The 18,234-nt window shown below is 54.1% G+C and overlaps 1 protein-coding gene across 1 annotated transcript in view; it reads right to left on the bottom strand.

Moving 5' to 3' along the window:
- DRC11 (dynein regulatory complex subunit 11) overlaps positions 1–18,037 on the bottom strand; it is a 70,952-nt gene extending 52,915 nt beyond the window's left edge. The window contains exons 1-5 of the mRNA XM_016220483.2: positions 18,021–18,037; positions 12,227–12,551; positions 10,246–10,365; positions 7,005–7,196; positions 6,383–6,454 (exon numbers count right to left, since the gene is read on the bottom strand). Of these exons, the coding sequence (XP_016075969.2) occupies positions 6,383–6,454; positions 7,005–7,196; positions 10,246–10,365; positions 12,227–12,551; positions 18,021–18,031 (720 nt within the window). The 5' untranslated portion in view covers positions 18,032–18,037. The remainder of the gene's footprint in view (positions 1–6,382; positions 6,455–7,004; positions 7,197–10,245; positions 10,366–12,226; positions 12,552–18,020) is intronic.
- Between the last annotated feature and the right edge of the window lie 197 nt (positions 18,038–18,234).

Here is an 18,234-nt window from a genome sequence, read left to right as displayed (position 1 = left end):
AAGCTCCCCACAGCTAATGACCCGGGACCGGAGAACGCAACCCGCGGACGGCGGGTCCTCCGTCAGCAGAAACACACGTATTAATAATTGATGTTGCTGTAGAAACAGGACATCGGGGGACACTTCCCGGGTTGGAGGGGAAATAGGACTCCACGGCCCATTAACTTAAAATGCTTAGCTAATGTTTCATGGGCTTCGTCTTTAGAAATCCGTGTTCAAATTAGTAAGAGAAAATGGACATTTGTCCAAATGAAAATCCATTCCATTTGTCAGTCGCAAGTACACTTGCAAATAAGCGGCTGGGTGAGGGCGGCTTTCTCCAAAGCTCGCGGTCCTGGGGGGGTCCCGCTTCTTCACGGTGCTTTGCTGTCCCCGAAGGCGAAGACACAGCAGTGAGGAGACGGGGGGCATCTAGCGAAGCGAATGACCATCCTGAGGGACCTCTTGCTAGAGATAGATGTGCCCGGCCGCCTCCGGGAGCAGCGGGCGTCGGCTGGTTAGGGAGTCCTCGGGCCCCCGTTCCTGGGCCACCGGCGCCCCTCATCTGTCCCGGCCCATGGAACGACCGTCTCACGCTGTGGCGGGCACGGCTCTCCAGTTGCTCCATTTCAAGATTGCGTGTGGGTCCCTTAGTTTATAGAAATAAGCCATTTTGTTTCATTTCATTTTAAACATTTAAAAAAATTGATTTCGAGAGAAGGAGAGGGAGAGGGAGAGAGAATAAGACGTCAGTGAGAGAACCATCAACACTGACCGGCTGCCCCCCGCACCCCCCAGCTGGGGATCGAGCCCACAACCCGGGCGTGCGCCCGACCGTGACTGAGCTGGTGACCTCGCGGTGCCTGGGAAGACGCCCAGCCACTGACCACACCGGCCGGGCGCCATTTCATTCCATTTCAGGGTAATGTCTCTGTATTTCGACATCCGTGTTTATACCGACCTGGGCCTGCTCAGAACGACAAAGCCAGTGGGAGCGGGGACAGCTGCAGGGAGACCCAGAGCCCGCGGTCTCCAGTGTCCTCTGCCAGCCGCACAGCTACGTTGGGCCTTTGTTTGAAGGCACCACAATCTGAGCGGGTGCCAAACTATTAAAGGTTAAAAATGTCCTGGTCCGTTAAGCCCAATTTCTAAAAATTTCTTGGTAGTTTCACAATGTGCGAAGTAGGAGCTGGGCTGGAACAGTCTGGTTGAGCTTTTAACTGATCAGTGGAGGAAGCTTCTCTGCTACTGGCGTCCCACTTTCTTTGAAAGTGTTTTAAATAAACGCTTCGATGGCGCTTACAGGTTGCAAAGCACTATTTTAAGTGCTAATTTATTTATTTCTCATAATAATCTCATGGGTAGGTACCATCATTATTTTCATTTTAAATCTGAGGAAGCTGAGGCACAGAGAGGTTGAGGAGCTTACCCAGGGTCACACAGCCAGGAGGTGGCAGGCTGGGCTTGGCCTCGGGGCACTGATTCCGGGAACCTTACCCTCTGTGCTTTGCTGTGTCTCTCCACTGACAGGTTTCTTACAGCTTGAAACATTTAGTCTGAAAATGTTTTTTGATGGCTCCTATGGATCATACTTTTTAAAAAACGTGCATTTGTAATTTCAGGAGCTATTGCCCATCTGCCTTGCGAAGAGGTTGACCCGTCCCTCGGCCCCCGACAGTCCTGGCCAACACTGTGACATTAACCTTTCTGATCCTGGCTAACTGCAAGGTAAAAGGGCGATTTTTAAATAAGCCTTTTCAAATCACGACTCATGCGAGCATCTAGACCCACGATTCTAAGCCACTGGAAGAAAAACATCGGCTGACACTTACCCGGCGCTCTCTGTGCACAACGTGAGACTATTCTGATCATTTACAGAGACCAGTGTCTTCAATATGGACACAGACCCACGAGCGGGCGCCGGGACCGTTTCCAACCTGCATATGCGGGGACTCGGCACCAGGAAGCCAGGTCTCTGCCCGAGTCCCCCCGGCGGGTGGTGGGGCCAGAGTGAGAGCCCAGGCGGCGGCTCCAGAGTCACGGCCTCAGCCGCCCTGGGGCTGCCTCGAAGGGCTCTGCCTGGGCCTCACTGGAGATAAATTAGGACAGAGTCACCCACAGGAATCCTGGGGTCAGGAGGTGAGAGGGAGAGAGGACTTCTCACCCTTGGATTTCTGATGGCCTGGAGGCCCGGACAAGACGACAGCAGAGTCATAATAAAAACATCGGACGAAAGGTTCCCAGGCCACTAGATTGTAAAATCCCACTTAACAGGGAAAAAAAGTGACTTTTCCTTTTTTCCCAAAACATCTTGAGGTGGGCTTTCAAAGCAACGAAGGTGACTCAGGGTCCTCACTGGTGCTCTGATCCCTCGCTCGCCCGCTGGGGGCCTGCACCCCCGGCCCCCACCCCAGGACCACGGCGCGGCCGGTCTGTGGACCGTGCCGGGGGCGGCGCCTCTTGCTGAGGGACGGACCCCCAGCATCTCCAGGCAGCCACAGCGGCCGCTGCACGGTGCTCAGGCCTGTGGCTGCTCCGGCTCAGCTGCCGACACACCCGACGAGCAGGGGCCGAGACGTTTTCTATTTTGAAGTCAGCGGCCTGCGTGTTTCATGCAGCGACTTGTTTTGAAGTGTTTCGTCATTTGTGACACAGGAAAGTTACCACCTTCTTGCTACTTTGTATTGTGTGACGTTCAGTTATCAGGACAACGCGCGGGGTCTCCCAAGACGATTCCCGGCAGCTGTGGTTCCTGGACGGTGCGTGGTCCCTCCCGAAGTCCCACAGCTCTCACGGGGGATGAGACCGAGGCTCAGAGCCGGGGGGAGGGGGAATTGCTCAGTGTCTCCCACGGGCCCACGTTCCCAGCTGGCCACCCGGGTGCCTGGCTCTGCACCACATGGCGAGCAAACCCTTCCACGCTGACGGCGGAGGCTCCCACTCATTTCTAAGATGCAGCCTCCCCTGAGGGCACTTGGGGGATGGCTCTTTTGCATTTAAAATAGAAAACAAATCTAAAACAAATCAAAACAGAACCCCATACATCATGGCCCATCCGTTTATTGAGAATAAATTTCCTTCTAGAAACAATCCAACGTCATATGGAGCCAAATACATTAAATAACGCACATGGCTGGGCTGGACGACAAGGCTCCTGGCTGATATTAAACTGTGACCGTAAAAGAGCGTTTCATTTTGATTCTTGGCTCATTTTGGCTTTGACGGTCCTTTCCACAGAGGGGCCCGCGGGTGCCGAGGGCGGGGAAGCACAGGGCACTGCACCCGCCTTCCCAACGGAGCCATGGAGGGAGCGCGCCCCGGTGCCCCACTCCTGCTTGGGGTGACTTGATAATAGAAAGAAGTCGAATTTATTCACCAAAAAGTAATCCAGCGCCCAGCTTGCTTCGTGTTAGGATGTGAGAGTGAGCAGAGTTCGAGGGGTCTCTGGTGCGTTTCACGGTGACAGTTCTCTCTCTTTAATGCGCGTCCCCCACTGTTCATTAGGATGCAAACATCGATAGCTTCAGGCCAACACAGAATATATACGGTCGTGACTGTGGGACAAATTATTCCGAAGGGGTCCGCAGAGTGAGGCGTATGGCATTCATTACGTCCCCTCTACCTGATCCACCCCATCGGCTCTGCCAATTAGAGCAACTGCACATGAATGTTCAGAGGGCTATTTATTTTCCTTTGTAGATTTCAGAATATAAATATTTAAAATGGCGATATCAGAAAAAAAAAGTGTATATCACAGTGTAAGGAAAACATTTGGCATAAGACACTTCTCGCTCTAATTCTGGTTTCGGTTCCTAAAGAGTCTCCCCTGGAAACAGGCTGAGTTTCCTGTACAGTTTTGATCAGATAAGCCAGTGGTTTCGACACTGGTGTGATAGGACACAGTCACACAATGGAAAAATGAAGCTTTAAAATGAGCAGACAATATCTTAATTAGTGACAGAGTGGAAAATGTATGCAGTCGGAGACACGTCTCCGATTTGGGGTAATGGATTTTTACGGTTATCAGCCAGTGAGCAGAGATACCATTCTTTATAAATTGAATCCATATATTATACGATGGAGTAAAATTTCAGATGAGCGTGAATATCTAGAGAGCACGCATGTGTGCGCACACACGCACACACACGCACACGCGCACACGCGGCGGGGAAGCCGCGCTTAATAGAAAACAGATAAGTTCCTCTCCTTATATTGCCCAGGCTCTGCGCTGCTGAAAAATTAACAGGCATTTTTTATTTGAGCTGAGCAGATACTAACGACAAAGTGAAACAGAAAAATCATAATGAAAAAACATGTAACCCTATGTGGTAGCAATGTAAGATTTTAAGACTTCGAGATGGAAAAGCACTGGCTGTCCCTCCCCTAGGTTTCGGGCCCGTGATCACAGGCTGGGAAAGTGAAATGGAACTGGGGAATTACAAGGGCTGCTAGCACAACGTGTCACGTGCCCCTGAGACGATCCCAGGTCGACTCTTCTGCGTGCGAGTTTAACGTTTAAAGGAGGAAACTGGAGGCACCCCCTGCTTTTATCCTGATGTCTCCGATCTGTGCGCCGCTTGAGGGCCATACGGAGAAACCAGGCTGGATCACCCCCACCCACCTGCCGGGGCGCAGCACACGATTTGGAGGGCTTGGGGCAAAGTGGGCAATTCTCTGGGCATTTACTTTCATTTTCATTCTCTTTGGTTTTTTTTAAATTCTCACCCGAGGATATTTTTTCCATTGCTTTTCAGAGAGAGTGGAAGGGAGGGAGAGAGAAACATCGATGTGAGAGACACATCGCTTGGTCGCCTCCCGCACACACCCCGACTGAGGCCGAGGATGGAGCCTGCAACCGAGGTGCGTGCCCTTGGTTGGAATCGAACCCGGACCCTTCAGTCCATGGGCCGACGCTCTAACCACTGAGACAAACAGGCCAGGGCTTACTTTTATTTTCAAATATGTACTGTTTTTTTTCCCCCAGTTAATGAATCAAAATTCAAATGCTTTGGAAAATACAGACAATTATGGACAAAAAAAATCTTCCAAAGTCCTCACATTAAAAACTGACCATTATTTGAACTCGGTGTATTTCCTTCCTTTGTTGGCACGTGTGTGGATGTGTGTATACATCCAGTCGAAATTATATGTATAATTCTAACTCCTGTATTTTCACATTGAGCATTGTCAGGCCGTCAAAAATCAGTCATAAACGTATGTTTCCGAGGGTGGCCCGTTGCTGTGTTAACGTAGGTCCACCATAAATCACTTAGCTTCGTCCTCACTCTGAACACTAGAATTGCTTATTTCTAATTTTCATCATTAAAAAGAACACTAGGAAACTTCTACGCACATAGACCTCTATTTCCGATGGTTTCCTTAAGGTAGAGATAGAATCAGGGTGAAGAATATACGTATTTGGACGGTCCTGCTGCAGCTCGCCAGCCGCGGCTGAGAGGCGGGGCGAGGGTAACGCACGGCGCCCACTCCCAGCGATGGCTGCGCCCTGAAAGCAGACGCGGCCCCCCCGCCGTGGAGGCCCCCCTGCGGGCCCGGCACCCAGGAAGCTCCCAGCACCGGCAGAGCCTCTGGGGCGGCGCCCGGCCATCCCCCTCCTGGCGCTCGCACCCTCCTCTGCCCCTCTGCCCAGGGAGGGTGACCCACCGAGCAGGGCAGAGGCGAGGGGTGCTACTTCTGCGATTTTTGCAGGAGAGGTAGCATCTCTTCCTTGCTGGCTTTGGGGGGCAAGTTCCCACATGGAGGGACCCCCGTGGCACTGAGCTGGGGTTGTCTCCGGGTAACAACGGGCCAGAAAACAGGCTCCCATCCGACTGCCCACGGGGCCGAGCCCTGCCAACACCCACACTCGCTGCCGAAGCCCATCCTGCCCCGCTGCGCCTCGGAGGGGCCCCGCCCGGCGGCCCCCCGACTGCAGCGTCTGCGAGGCCGGGCAGAGGGCCTAGCGAAGCGCAGACCCCCGGCCACTGCCACGGAGCCGGCCGTGCGCGCGAGCATGTGTGTGTGTGCGTGTGTGTGCGTGTGCGCTGCTCAGTTTGTATAATCTGTTACACAGCAGGGGTAACTCATACACCCTCCTCTCTCGCTCAGTCACCGCCCCCAGAAGGCAGCGAATCCGTGCCACCCGGGCCCGCGGCCGCAGCACTAATAGAGCCGCGTGCGAGCTAACGCCAGGCGGGCGGCAGCTCAGCCCCGGTGCCCACACCGGGGAGCCCCGGGTGCTGACAGGGCTGTGCGGGACACGCCCTGCTCTCCCCACCCCACAGGGGACCCCGCCCTCGGAAGCCACTGGCCATTTGTTTTTCTTTCCTCTTGTCCCTCGAGAACCGGCTGCGGAAGGTCAGCCTCACAGGTCCCGTCATCTCCCAGGAAGCCGGAGACTCACCATCCCCAGGAACACCAGCTCCTCTTCTCGCTCCCTCTTGGTTCTCTTACTCTGATGGAAACCTCGCCAGACCTAAAAAAGAAATGGTTACTCGTTTCGTACATTAAAAAAAAAAAAAAAAAAGAGAGAGAGAGAGAGAGCCTGGCCGGCGTGGCTCAGAGGCTGAGCGTCAACCTAGGATCCAGGAGGAATTTTTAAAAGGAGCGTCGAGGTTCTGGTCCCTCGCGTTGGTGGCTGGGGCCGTGTGAACTGCAAGCTCGCAGGCGTTGACCCCGCCTGCGGTGATATGTGTCCGTGTGTAAATGGACTTTTAAAGGTTCATTAAGGATTTATATCCTCAATGAGTTTTTAGCAACATTCTCTCCCAACAAATAGCAACGATTTCAAAGCCATTTGAAGAAAATGCCCTGCGCTTTATACCTACTTATAATTAAATGTAAAAAAACACACCAAGCTTAGGGAACGGTTCCCCAGGGTAAGAAAGCCAGTGTTTCTGGACTTTAACCCGGTTCTATCAGTAGGATTTGGGGATTCTGGGTTTCGGAGCTGACCGCGTCCCTGGCCCGCATCCCCGGCAGCGTCAGACACCTGGCCCCGGGTCCGGGAGCGCCCCCCGTCACACCTTCTGGATCCGCACTGCGGCCGCCCCCAAGTCCGCGACCTTCTCGCCAAGCATCCTGGCCAGCCTGGCCCTGTTCTCTTGAAGGAAGATCTCCTTCATGAACATGGCCCTCAGGCGGCCTTGCCGCGCCCTCTCCGCGATCTGGATCAACTTCACGGCCTCCTCGAGGGGAATGATCTTTTCAGGGGGTTTCTGCAAAACACATTGGGGGTCAATCAGTGTTTAAGCATGTCAACTGCACCAGCCGATCCCAGAAACATCACAGGCTCACTTCCTGCCCCACCTTGGGGAGCTGCCAAACTGCTCCGTGTGACGTGGGCTCAACACTAATCGCCCTCCCGTGACTCTTGTGCGTTCTGCTGATGTGCCACGTTCGTGCTGTGGCCCACGGTTAAGCAGCCCTCGGCGTTCCCCCACCGTCCAAACAAAACACTAATTAGCTCCACGTTTTAGGTTGGCAGCAAATTACATGAGGAATGCCAATGAAATGGATTCAAGGAAACTTGAAATGGCCATCAGTGTTCATTGACTTAATAGTGTAAACATAAATTAAAAACATATTCTAATGCGAGAATTTAAAACATAAAATACACATGAAGGAAAATGCCGACTTTAAAACCCATTACAGGATGATCTGTGAATATGACTCATGCTAGAATCTTTGGAGGCGCATTAACTTTATATATGAAATGTCCTCCGGTACCTACAAGTTTGCATTTCGAAACATTCAGACGTGATGGGTGCTATGGAGACTGAGAAACACTGGGCTTGTGCAGTACAATGCCGTCTTTGAGGCAAAGTCAGGCGAGGGGCTGTGCTCTTCTGGAGGAAAGAGGGGTAAGAGCGAGGCTGCGGGAGCTTAGTGGGGGCTCAGGCCCTTGGCCCTCGGTTGTCCTGGGAGTGAGGGAGAGGCTGTGCGCGTGGCCTGGCTTGGGCAGAGCCTCATGCACGGATGGGGCAGAAGGGCCACTGGGATCAAAAACACCCAACCACGGGCTGAGTCCTTGTACAGGCCTCAGGGCAGCAATGGCCACGACGTCAGGATACAGTGCGAGACACTGAGGTCCCAAGGGGGGGTGCTTCAATTCATTACCTGGCCACCGCTCCCCAGGTGATCACTCCTCTGTGTAACGAACGGCGTGTGTGTGTGTGTGTGTGTGTGTGTACACGCAGGAAGGGAGCAAAGGGGCATTTACTGAGAACCTACAGGCGCCAGACGCTTAAGCAGGTAGCAGGTGCCCAGCAAACATTAGCTCTTATTGCATTTATTTCCTTTAGATTCTATACTGTTTTTCTGAAAATAATTACAGTCCCTGTTGGCTCCTTCTAAGAGGTGTGGGGTAGTCTATGCGACAGAGATTTCTGACATGGATGGGGCCCCGAGAGTGAATGTTGAACATCACAAAGTAGATGTGGAGAGTAATGTCCACTTATCAAAATGCTTCTTGGGGTAAATATCACATATATTTTCAAGAATAAGCAGCTTAAGATGAGAGTCGGGGTCCAGGGAGACCCCAAGGGCATGGGGACGTCACCCAGATGCTCAGGGCTGGAGCCCAGAAGCTGGAAGTCCTGCTGAGCGGGAGCACCTGTGACCCAGAACTGGGCAGAGCCCAGGGCTGGACCGAGGGAGGGAAGAGACCTCCTGCTGCAGACCCCACAGAGGAAGAGGGATTGGGGGGGAGGGAGGGGGCAGAAACAGCAAAGGGAATTTTAGGGTTTTACTGTAGTGTGTACTATTTACTCTCCCTTCTCGGCTCCCCTGTGCCACCTTCAGTGAATTCTGCAGGCTCGCCAAGGCTCTGTGCAGGGGTTCCTCGGAGAGGTGGGTGGGGTGGGGGCTGAAGGAGGGGCTTCGTGCTGAAGGTGGGACCAGGAGCCAGGTGGTGCAGGGCGGCCGGATGCCCCCGGGCAAGTCAGCCTTGGCGAACGAACAATGGGAAGAGGGGCCAGTCACTTAGGGGATAGGCCCTGGATGGAGAGATGGTCTGGAATTAGCGGGGTCCGGAAAGGGTTCCCGTGGGAACGAGAATCATTTGGACAGGCTGGGACGGAGGGAGAGGGCGGAGCCCTCTCTGCCCAGGAAGCAAGAGCGCCTCCGCAAAGCGCCACGCAGGGCGGGTGAGCCGGGCCTGCACTCCCGCCCCACGGCCGCTCGCGGTGGAGCCGGGGTGACAGGACCCGGCGGGCCCGTGTGTAGGGAGACCGAGCATGCGGCCCGATCCCTCCTGGACACCCGGTCTGCACCCGCAGGGGTGGCATCGCCGCCGAGGGTGCCCGGCTCGCTGAGGGCTGTCTGGGTTTGGGTGGTCAGGGGCACTGACTCGCAGGCAGGGAAGGTCACGGAAATGCTTGAGGAGATTTGCCAGAAGCCAGGGCGGTGCCCGTGGAAAGGACTGGCAGCAAGACCGCCCCTGGAGGCTGAGCGGGAGACCCCAGCACGGACCCGGAGCAGGTCAGGCCAGAGCTACAGGCCGAGAGGAAGGAGCGGAGCTGCCCGCGAGGGGCGGAGGGAGGGAGGGCGGAGGACTGCAGGATCCTGCTCTTGGCCTCCGGGGAACTTTAAGGATCTTTCCTTCCCACAGACAGTCCACTCGAGGTGGTCCAAGTGTCACTCAAGTTGAAGTTGTAAAAGGTCAATCAGCTTTTTAGAAAGTATGGTCATTTGTGAGTTCTGAGTGAGTTATTTCAGCCCTCAATTATATTTTATTTTATTTTAAATATATCTTCATTGATTTCAGAGAGAGGAAGGGGGAGAGAGAGAAACATCAAGGATGAGAGAGTCATTGATCGGCTGCCTCCTGCACGCCCCCTACTGGGGATCGAGCCCTCAACCCCGGCATGTGCTCTGATCAGGACTCGAACCCCGATCTCCTGGATCACAGGTCGATGCTCAACTGCTGAGCCGCGCCGGCTGGGCAGCCCTCAATTATTTTACATGAGCGCCCTTCCGTTTCGGACTTAGGTGAGGTGAATCTGAGATGAAAAATTAGACGGAGTTGCTAATCTACAGAATCATAGAAATGCTGATTTAACCAACAACGTATTATATTCTGGTCTTGATTTCTAAGTTCTTGACAAATAATCGTTATGAATCACCAAAAACTATACTGAATAACAAGCGGGGGGAAGGTACCACTCCCCTCACAACAAAATAATCCAACCGCTTCTCAATTAGGAGCAGAAAGAGAAGATTTTATAGATTATGGGCTAATAATGTTGGTTGAAATGATATACAAACCATGTGCTGCATGTCCAATCCAATGTCGGCTAATATTTGAGCAAGGATTTTCTCTCTTCTTTTTATTACTTCCAACTTCTCCTTCAAAAAGTACTTGGGTATGGGAATATCTAATTGTTCCTGGAGAAAGAGAAAAAATAAGCAAAAGAGCATTTTTGTCACAATTCCAGGACTCAAGTCCATTTGAAATGTACGGTAAGAACAAGACGGGCTTTATTTCCCACCCTCCTCTCCTCCCGTGGGAGAAATGAGGCCAGTGGAGTGAAGAGAGTTTGTTACCGATAAGGAGACACAGATAAAGTCAAAAGGAAACACTGTAGCCACGTCCCTGTTGTAATCATCATGTAAGACTTCAGTAATTCATACAAGTTGGGCTTCCACTAACTAATGGCAACTTAATGAATTTCTTTAAAGAAACATAACATCACCTCAGTCTACCTAGAATAATGATGTAAATTAGGATGGTGAAGTATTGAGCAATAGATATCTTTGAATAAAACCTAATAATTTATCATTACCACCATCGAATTTTGGACACAATGGTCACAATTTTTTCTAATAATTGGCTTTATTTTTATGTAAATTATCCCATTACAAAAATTATTTACAAAATTAATTTGCTTTATTAGGATGCTTGTTTTTCATACAATAAATATAATCTTCTATTCATCACTGTGCACATTACCATATAAATTGCATAAACTCTTTATTCCTGACATTTAGGGATATTATTTAATAACCTTAAAATTAAATTAATAAATTTGATATTAATTAATTAAATTTAGGAACATAATCAGGTAACTATTTCATGTTTTTCCTAAGTTACTCTTTTTTTTTTTTACTTTTATTTTTGTTTAAAATATTACAGATGTCCCCTTTTCGCCCCTATGACCGGTTCCACCCCGTCCCATCCCTCTCCCCAGTCCCTCTCCCCACCATTGTCCGTGTCCTTGGGTTGTGCATATACCTAAGTTGTTCTTGATTTTTTCACACAAGTGGGTAAAGTGCATGACTTGGAAATAATTTAACTCATGTTCTTATAAACGAATGCAATAAACGTGAATGTTTTCGAATGATCTTCCACATTTCCACTCATTTCAGTGATTCTCTTTCAGCTCCATGCTGGTAAAATGCACCACTTCTGCCAGGAAAGTCTATCCCAGAAGGAAACAGAACCTTCAAGGAAGCCCAAATATTTTCAAAAGGAAGAAACATTAAACCCCATGTAGAAAATTCAACATTTTCTCCTTTATCTTTCCTTCAGGGAAACGTTTCTTTCGAAATGAAGCCTGAGCTTGTGGGACTGCGACCCTGCAGCGTGGCATCCACTGGCCCTCGGAAGACCCAGGCAGACAGAGCGTCAGAGGCGGCCCCGGGCGCCTGGCAGCGAGGGTCAGAGGGCAGCCGCAGGGGCAGTGCTCCCAGGAGGGCACTTTGTCCGCAGGTGGCGGTGGGGGGCCCCCAGGGCCTCAGCGAGGGAGACGGAGCCCTTTCCGGTGCCTGAGGCCCAGAGGCCCACTGCCACACGTCCTCAGAGTCACCACTGGCCCAAACAATGGAGGAGATGCGTCCCTGGTAATAGGGAGCCAGCGGCCAAGGGCTACTCATCCAGGAGGCGACGGGAAGGCAGGCCAGAGAGAGGTTTCCTCTGGAAACAGGAGAGACACTGCTGTTGGAAACTGGGAGGGCTGGTGCCGCAGGACACTTGGGGAGGGGTCAGCCTGCTCCGGTCCGACAGGCCTGGCAGGCACCGGGTGACGAGACCACAATAACCTCAGCGTCCAACAGCCCAAAGGCCAACGATTCACTCGTGCCCCAAAGCGGGGAGACGCAGGCCACGCCCACGGCAGCGGGGGGGGGGGGGGGGGGGGCCCCGAGGGCAGTAAACGCATGGGGACAGCCTGCGGAGGGGAGGTCGCGGGGCTGCGTATCTTACTGAAAACGAAAATAAACTAGTCAGCAAAGAAACCCGAGTACTTACGGGAGCCAACTTTAGGTCGTGTAGGATCTCGTCGAAATAATGAAACTCGGATAACTCCAGCTCAACCATTTCATTCTTCAGCTCCAGGACGCGACCCATCACGCCGTCCAGAATTTTCCGGATCAGTATTCGCTTCTGCGGATGAACGATCTGGTCATAGACATTCTCCAGGTTCCGAAAGATCTGTACATATTTTACGTAGAAGGTGGCTAACATGTGGAAGATGTAGACTTGACTTCTCGGTGGTTCTGCCGTCTCCTGAGACTCTTTAACAAGCAAAGAATTGAGGGCGTCCTGGGTCCGATGCCACATCGTATCATACATCCTGAGAAGACACAGAGGGTTCAGATAATGCCGTCAGCAGAACTCACCTCGTCAGGCGCGCAGGCCGGGCGCCTGGGGCAACCGACGGCAACGTCGCAGGGGCGAGCTCAGAACACTGCGGGCAGTCGCGGCTCCTCACTCAGTGCATGGCCCAGGTGGACGCGGGTGTGACTCTTGGGTGTGGCCACTGCCGTCATCATCATCGAACAAATAGCTGGGAAAGCCTTTCACCGACAGGACACGAAGTGATTCCCGGCGATACCCGTAAAGCCAGGGTTAAAGCCGATAACCGGGCCGGTTAACTGATTTGTCCACGTGCAGAGCTGGTGGAGTATAAACTGGATGAACCCCTTTGGAAAGTAACTGAGGGTTCTCTCGTCTAGCAGGACACGTGCATCCCCTGGAAGGAACACGCACACCCAGGGAAACGCGAGCAAATCTGCATCCAGAGTGACGATTTCTTTATAATAGCAAAGACCTGGACATAACCCAAGTGTCCACCAGCAAGAGATGGGCAGGCAGACGGCAGCAATTCACGGACTATCACACAGCCGTGAAAAGTGAGTGAATCACAGCTGCGGCACCAACCAGGAGCCCTACGGACACAGCGGAGCGTGACCGGCACGGGGCGGGCGCCGCGTGGATGCTGGCCTCTGGGGACGGGGTCGGGGGCTCCCGGGGCCCCCGCGTCCCATTGGCCGAGACAGCGGACGGGGGTGGGCAGGAAGCCGGGGGGAGTGAGACAGAGGTGCACCCTCTCCCACCGCCTCCCTAGGGAGTCAACACATGACCCTCCTTCTACCGCGGGTCAGGGTGGTGCCGTCTCCGTGTCGCCAGCCCCAGGACGCCACACCATCCCTGCTTGGCCTCCCTGGGCTCAGCGCGCACCTTTGTCACTGGTCCCTTTATTAGCGCCCCAGGCTGAGTGTGCTGCCCTTTTACTGTTGGGACTCTTTTTAGAAAAAAATTTGGGTGATTTTGGCTCTTTTATAGTATCTGAGAACAATGACTGAAAAGCTAACTGAAGTTCAGCGTTTCTGGGAAGGAGTCCCTGACACAGATCCGCAGCCAGTCCCCACCCGTCCGCCCGGCTGGAAGGACAGGAATGCCCCCGCCCCGTCCCGGGGCTCTGCCCAGGCCTGGCCTCTTATCTCCCCACCCTGTTGCTGGCCCCAGGTCACCGTCCCTGCCCCCCTCTCCTCTCCTCCAGTCTCCTTCCCCCCTCCTGCATTTCAGGGACATCCCGTGTCAAATGCTCCAGTGTCCTCTTGGCCTCGGGCGTTTCTAGCCTTTTAAATGCTTTGTTGCCATGTAAATTCGCTCCTTCCATTCTCCTTTCTACACGGAGCCCCTCCTCTCCCGCCCCGAGGGCACCTCAGAAAGACCAACGGGAGGAGAGGAGGGGCAGAGCGAGCAGGGCCGGGCGCACCTCGGGTACGAGCAAACAGAGGCTCATGGGGCGTGTGCCCGCGGAATATAAAATTGTGCAGCAGCCAGAGGAGCCCAGGCTTCGCGGCCCGAGGCGCCGGCTGACCCCACGGGCGGGGGCCGCAGGCTGCAGTGCGCATACCAACCGGCTCAAGTAATGTTCACATAAAACAGAAAACCCGCCCCGTCCATGCTGTGGGGAAAGAGGGTTTGGGGCCTAAACCTGTCAGGACAACATCACAGAAGAAAATGACAGGCTAATTCTGTTTAAACTTGGATCTGAAATTCCACTTAGCAAACAGAGCCCGGCGCCAGATCAAAAGAGCCGTTCCTGGTGACCAGGGAGGGGTCGCCTCGGGAATTCGCGAGACTTAAACACAGGGCTGCACGGAGCACAGCGACGGACAGTAAATGCCAGAGACGATTTCCACAGATCCCGAGAAGATGCCCCATAAACTCTAATTTACAGCACACGCCCGATGAACAGCCGGCACGGTCTGCACGCCCCAGGGATAGATGGCGACCAGTTCAAAATGCTGAAACCCGGAGACCGAACTAGTCTCAGCAGAGAAACCCTAGAAACGCACCCAGGAAGACAGAATACAAGGGAGAGGGCGTCATAGAAAAGATTAAAAAACCCCTTGTAAACGACGCCATTGCAAAATCCAGGGAAATCGGAACAAAACAGAAGAAGTCAGCGAGTGCAGCAAGGCAGCGGGACACGGGTGAAGCCGCCAAGGCTGGAGAGGGGCCTCGGGGGCCCGCTGAGGAGGGCACAGCAGGCGGGAGGCAGGGTCCGGCCCGCCCGCAGAGAGCGAGACAGAGACAGCGGATCCGGGGCTGACGGACGCGCAGGTTTAATACGGCCAAGGGCTGGGCAGTAATGCGCCGCAGACCCTGCAAACGGCGTCAGTCATAACCTCTGCGTGGGGGAGGGAGCCCACGGTGAACGATAAAGACGTCTTATCAGGCTCCAAAGCCTGGCACACGCCCGTCAGCTTCGAGGTTGCGCAACAGCTGAGGAGGCTGCCTCACAGGGCGCTGCCGGGGTGACCTGAACCCCGCAGAGCCCCAAGCCCATCGGCAGCAAGGGATCGTGGGTAGAGGAGGCTCCCTCCAGGGGGACGACAGCCGAATGGGCGGGATGGAACACACCGAGGACTTCAGGGCACCCAGACGCTGCTTCGGAGCCGGCCCGGCCAGGCCCTTGCTGCCCAAATTCACCCAGGGCCAGAGAGGCAGAGATCCCTCCAGGGCCAGGGCGGAGCCGACCCCTCCCTGGGACTTCTGGCCAAAGCCCGTCCTGCTGGCTTGAGCCCTCCAGGTCCTGCCATTTGGGCGGCAGCCTTTCCTTCATCTGCACTGCCTCTCTGCTGGTCCTTGGGGAGACCAAAGGCTGCTGGTTGGTGGGAGTGTTAAGTAGCTATATGAGCACGCCGGCCCCTGCATCCTACCCTGACCCCGGATGGAGGCTGGCTTTGGCTTCGGTCATCTTTCCATGTGTGTCCACCAGCCACAATCCCTCCCTCCCCTGGGCCTCAGCCAGGCCAGCCCGGGGGTTGCTCTGCCTTTCGGTTATCGTGACTGATGCTCCCGGGAGCATCCCTGGGCAGGCTTTTGTGTGGACCTGTGGTTTTACTTTCCTTGGGTATGGCGAGGCAGTTTTCAAAGGTAAAAACCCTCCAGGTTTAAAATGAGAACCCGCTTCCTGAGGAGTTGGCCCCCGGCAGGTCACTTAACCTCCTGTGCCTTGACTTCCTCAAGCCGGGTGCGGACGCCTGTCCCAGACACCCTGAGGATTACCGCGGGATGGGGTAACAGATGGGGGTGTTCTGGAAATCTTAAACGCGCCTTGCAAGGCGAAGGCACTATTTTATCCGCGAGGCTACTTAGAATTGTTTAAGTACATGATTGGTTTCAGACTCGAGCGCACGACCTAGAAACGTAGCAGATACTGAAGTCAGGAGGACTGCGGGCGGGGAGAGCGAATGTGACAGCTGAGAAAGACCAGACTGACATCCACACCTGGCAGTCTTCCTAAACTGGAAGTGGGGGTGGCGGGGGGACAGGAATATTCAGACATACCATGTGCTTCGATAAAAAAATCTAAATACTGCAAAATGGGAATTCTTCCCAAGTTATATTACACGCGATGAGCCTTCGATTCTTCCAGTGTCATCTAGTTGCTAATGCTCTCTCTGGAATATCCCCTCAGCCTTTTTGTTCCAAGGGATCCTGGCTGTCCCCTAAGGACCAGGTGCCCTCTCAGGGAGGCTCCTTTCTCCCACGGGCCAACCTTGCTCCTCACTGCCCCTTCCAGACCACTCTCCCCCCTTCCCCGACACTCCCCAGCTCGGAACCTCATGTCATCAGAGGTACTGCCCACTGCCCCTCAGTGCCTCTATTGTCTACCGTCTGCACCACCCTTCCAGCCCCCCCCCCCCCCCCCCCCCCCCCCGGGCACCCACCCGCTGGGCTGCGCGCATGTTCACGGAGCCTCCACCTGCCCTTTCACCAGATCCCGAGACAAACCTTCCTGCTTCTGCAGCCAAGGCCTGGACTGGGTCCTGTGCCCTCTCCAACAGGACGTCACCCGGTCCTCCCCCCTTCTCCCATAGCACCCCGTTTCCTTGACCACCCAGCCATTCCCTCCAACAAACAAACAGGCTATTGTTTCCTATCTTTAAAAAAAATCTTTAAAAAAGTCTGTCTCCGGGTCCCGTTTCCCATTCACCAGCTACAGCGAAATTCCTTTAAAACGTTAGCTGTGCTCGCTGTCTCCAGTTTCTCCCCTCTCTCTCCTGCGCTCACTCTAGATGATCTTCCTGTTCCCTTGCTCCCCTGAAGGTCAAGGTCACCGCTGGCCCCCACACTGACAGATCAGTGCTCAATTCCCAGCCCTCCTGTGACCTGTCCCAGCAGCATTTTACAGGGTCTGTTACCCTTCCGCCGAGTAACATTTTTTTTTCCACCTGGCTTCCAGGGCACCACGATTTCCTCTTTCTCACGGACCAGGCCTTTGACCCCTTTGTTAGTTTCTCCTTTTGTCCCCAAGGTCCTTGAACCCCTTCTCTCTTGTCTACACTCGCTCCATGCCTCATAAAGACCACCCATATACCCACAGTGCCAGCTCATATTCATACACAGACCCCTCTCCCAAACTCAGGACCTGAGTATTTAACTGCCTACGTGATCTCCGCTGGATGCCCAATTGGCACTTCAAACTCAGCACGTCGGAGACTGAACTGACCGCCCCCACCGGCACACCCCGGCAAGCCCTCCACCTCTCTGCTCTTACTTCTTCGCCTGGAAAACAGGGTTTGGAATGGCACAGGCTGGAGCTACAGCACCTGGGCTGGCACTGCCTACTTCCTGCACATGAACTGCTTTGCCTCTCTGTGCCTGTTTCCCCATCTGTAAAATGGACGTAACAGTAGCAGCTCCTACATGTGAAGATGGAAACTTATTCTATTTCAAACCCTTAAACAGGCCCAGAGTCAGCGCTATGAGACATGTTTGAAGTGATGACTACGAAGGCTGAGGAAATAGTCGCTGAGCAAGGGCCGGTGCAGTGCGAGGCCCCGGCGTGCCCTTCACGGCCACCTGACTGGGGTCCTTAGGAAAAAGCCAAAGGGGAGCAATAAACCTTCTGCAAGATCTTTCCTGACTCAATATTGCGACCCGGGCGTTTTCACAAAGCAACCACATGCTACTTCGAAATACTAGCAAAGCAGCGGGCAATGCACGGAAGCTCCGAAGCTTCTGCTTCCTCCAAAGTACACCACCAGCAGGGCCCAGGGGGTGCAGCGGAGGGCCGGGAGGAGGTGGCCTGGCTGGAGGCGGGAGGAGGCGGTGCAGGGTGGGCGGGGGGCCTAAGTGTATGAGGTTGCTTGTCCACAAGAAGCTGATACTCCAGCCTGAGGAGTATCTTTATTTGCTAGAATGTAAGAAGGAGGGGCGGGGGTGGGAGAAGAAAAGAGCAAAGGAGCTTTTGGGTTGGGAGAAGCCCACCCTGCGGCTGTGGCCCAGCAGCCTCACTTACGCGCTCGACATGCCGGCTACTTTCCCTCTTCCCCTCGCCCGCCGGGAAGCTCTTCAGCCTTAGGGCCGGGTCCCCTCCAGGGGCGCGCAGGGGGCGATCCTTCCGGAGGGGGGGGCAGGGGTCTGGGGCAGCCTCGCACGTGGGGCCAGGGACGGTGACGGTGGGGACGGTCGGGCGCGGAGACCGGGATTTGATCGGTCCCTCGCGGCCCGAG

This window comes from Miniopterus natalensis, chromosome 8, assembly GCF_054644295.1.
Source record: "Miniopterus natalensis isolate mMinNat1 chromosome 8, mMinNat1.hap1, whole genome shotgun sequence".
Lineage (NCBI taxonomy): Eukaryota > Metazoa > Chordata > Mammalia > Chiroptera > Miniopteridae > Miniopterus > Miniopterus natalensis.
This window is presented reverse-complemented; position numbering and strand designations above follow the sequence as displayed.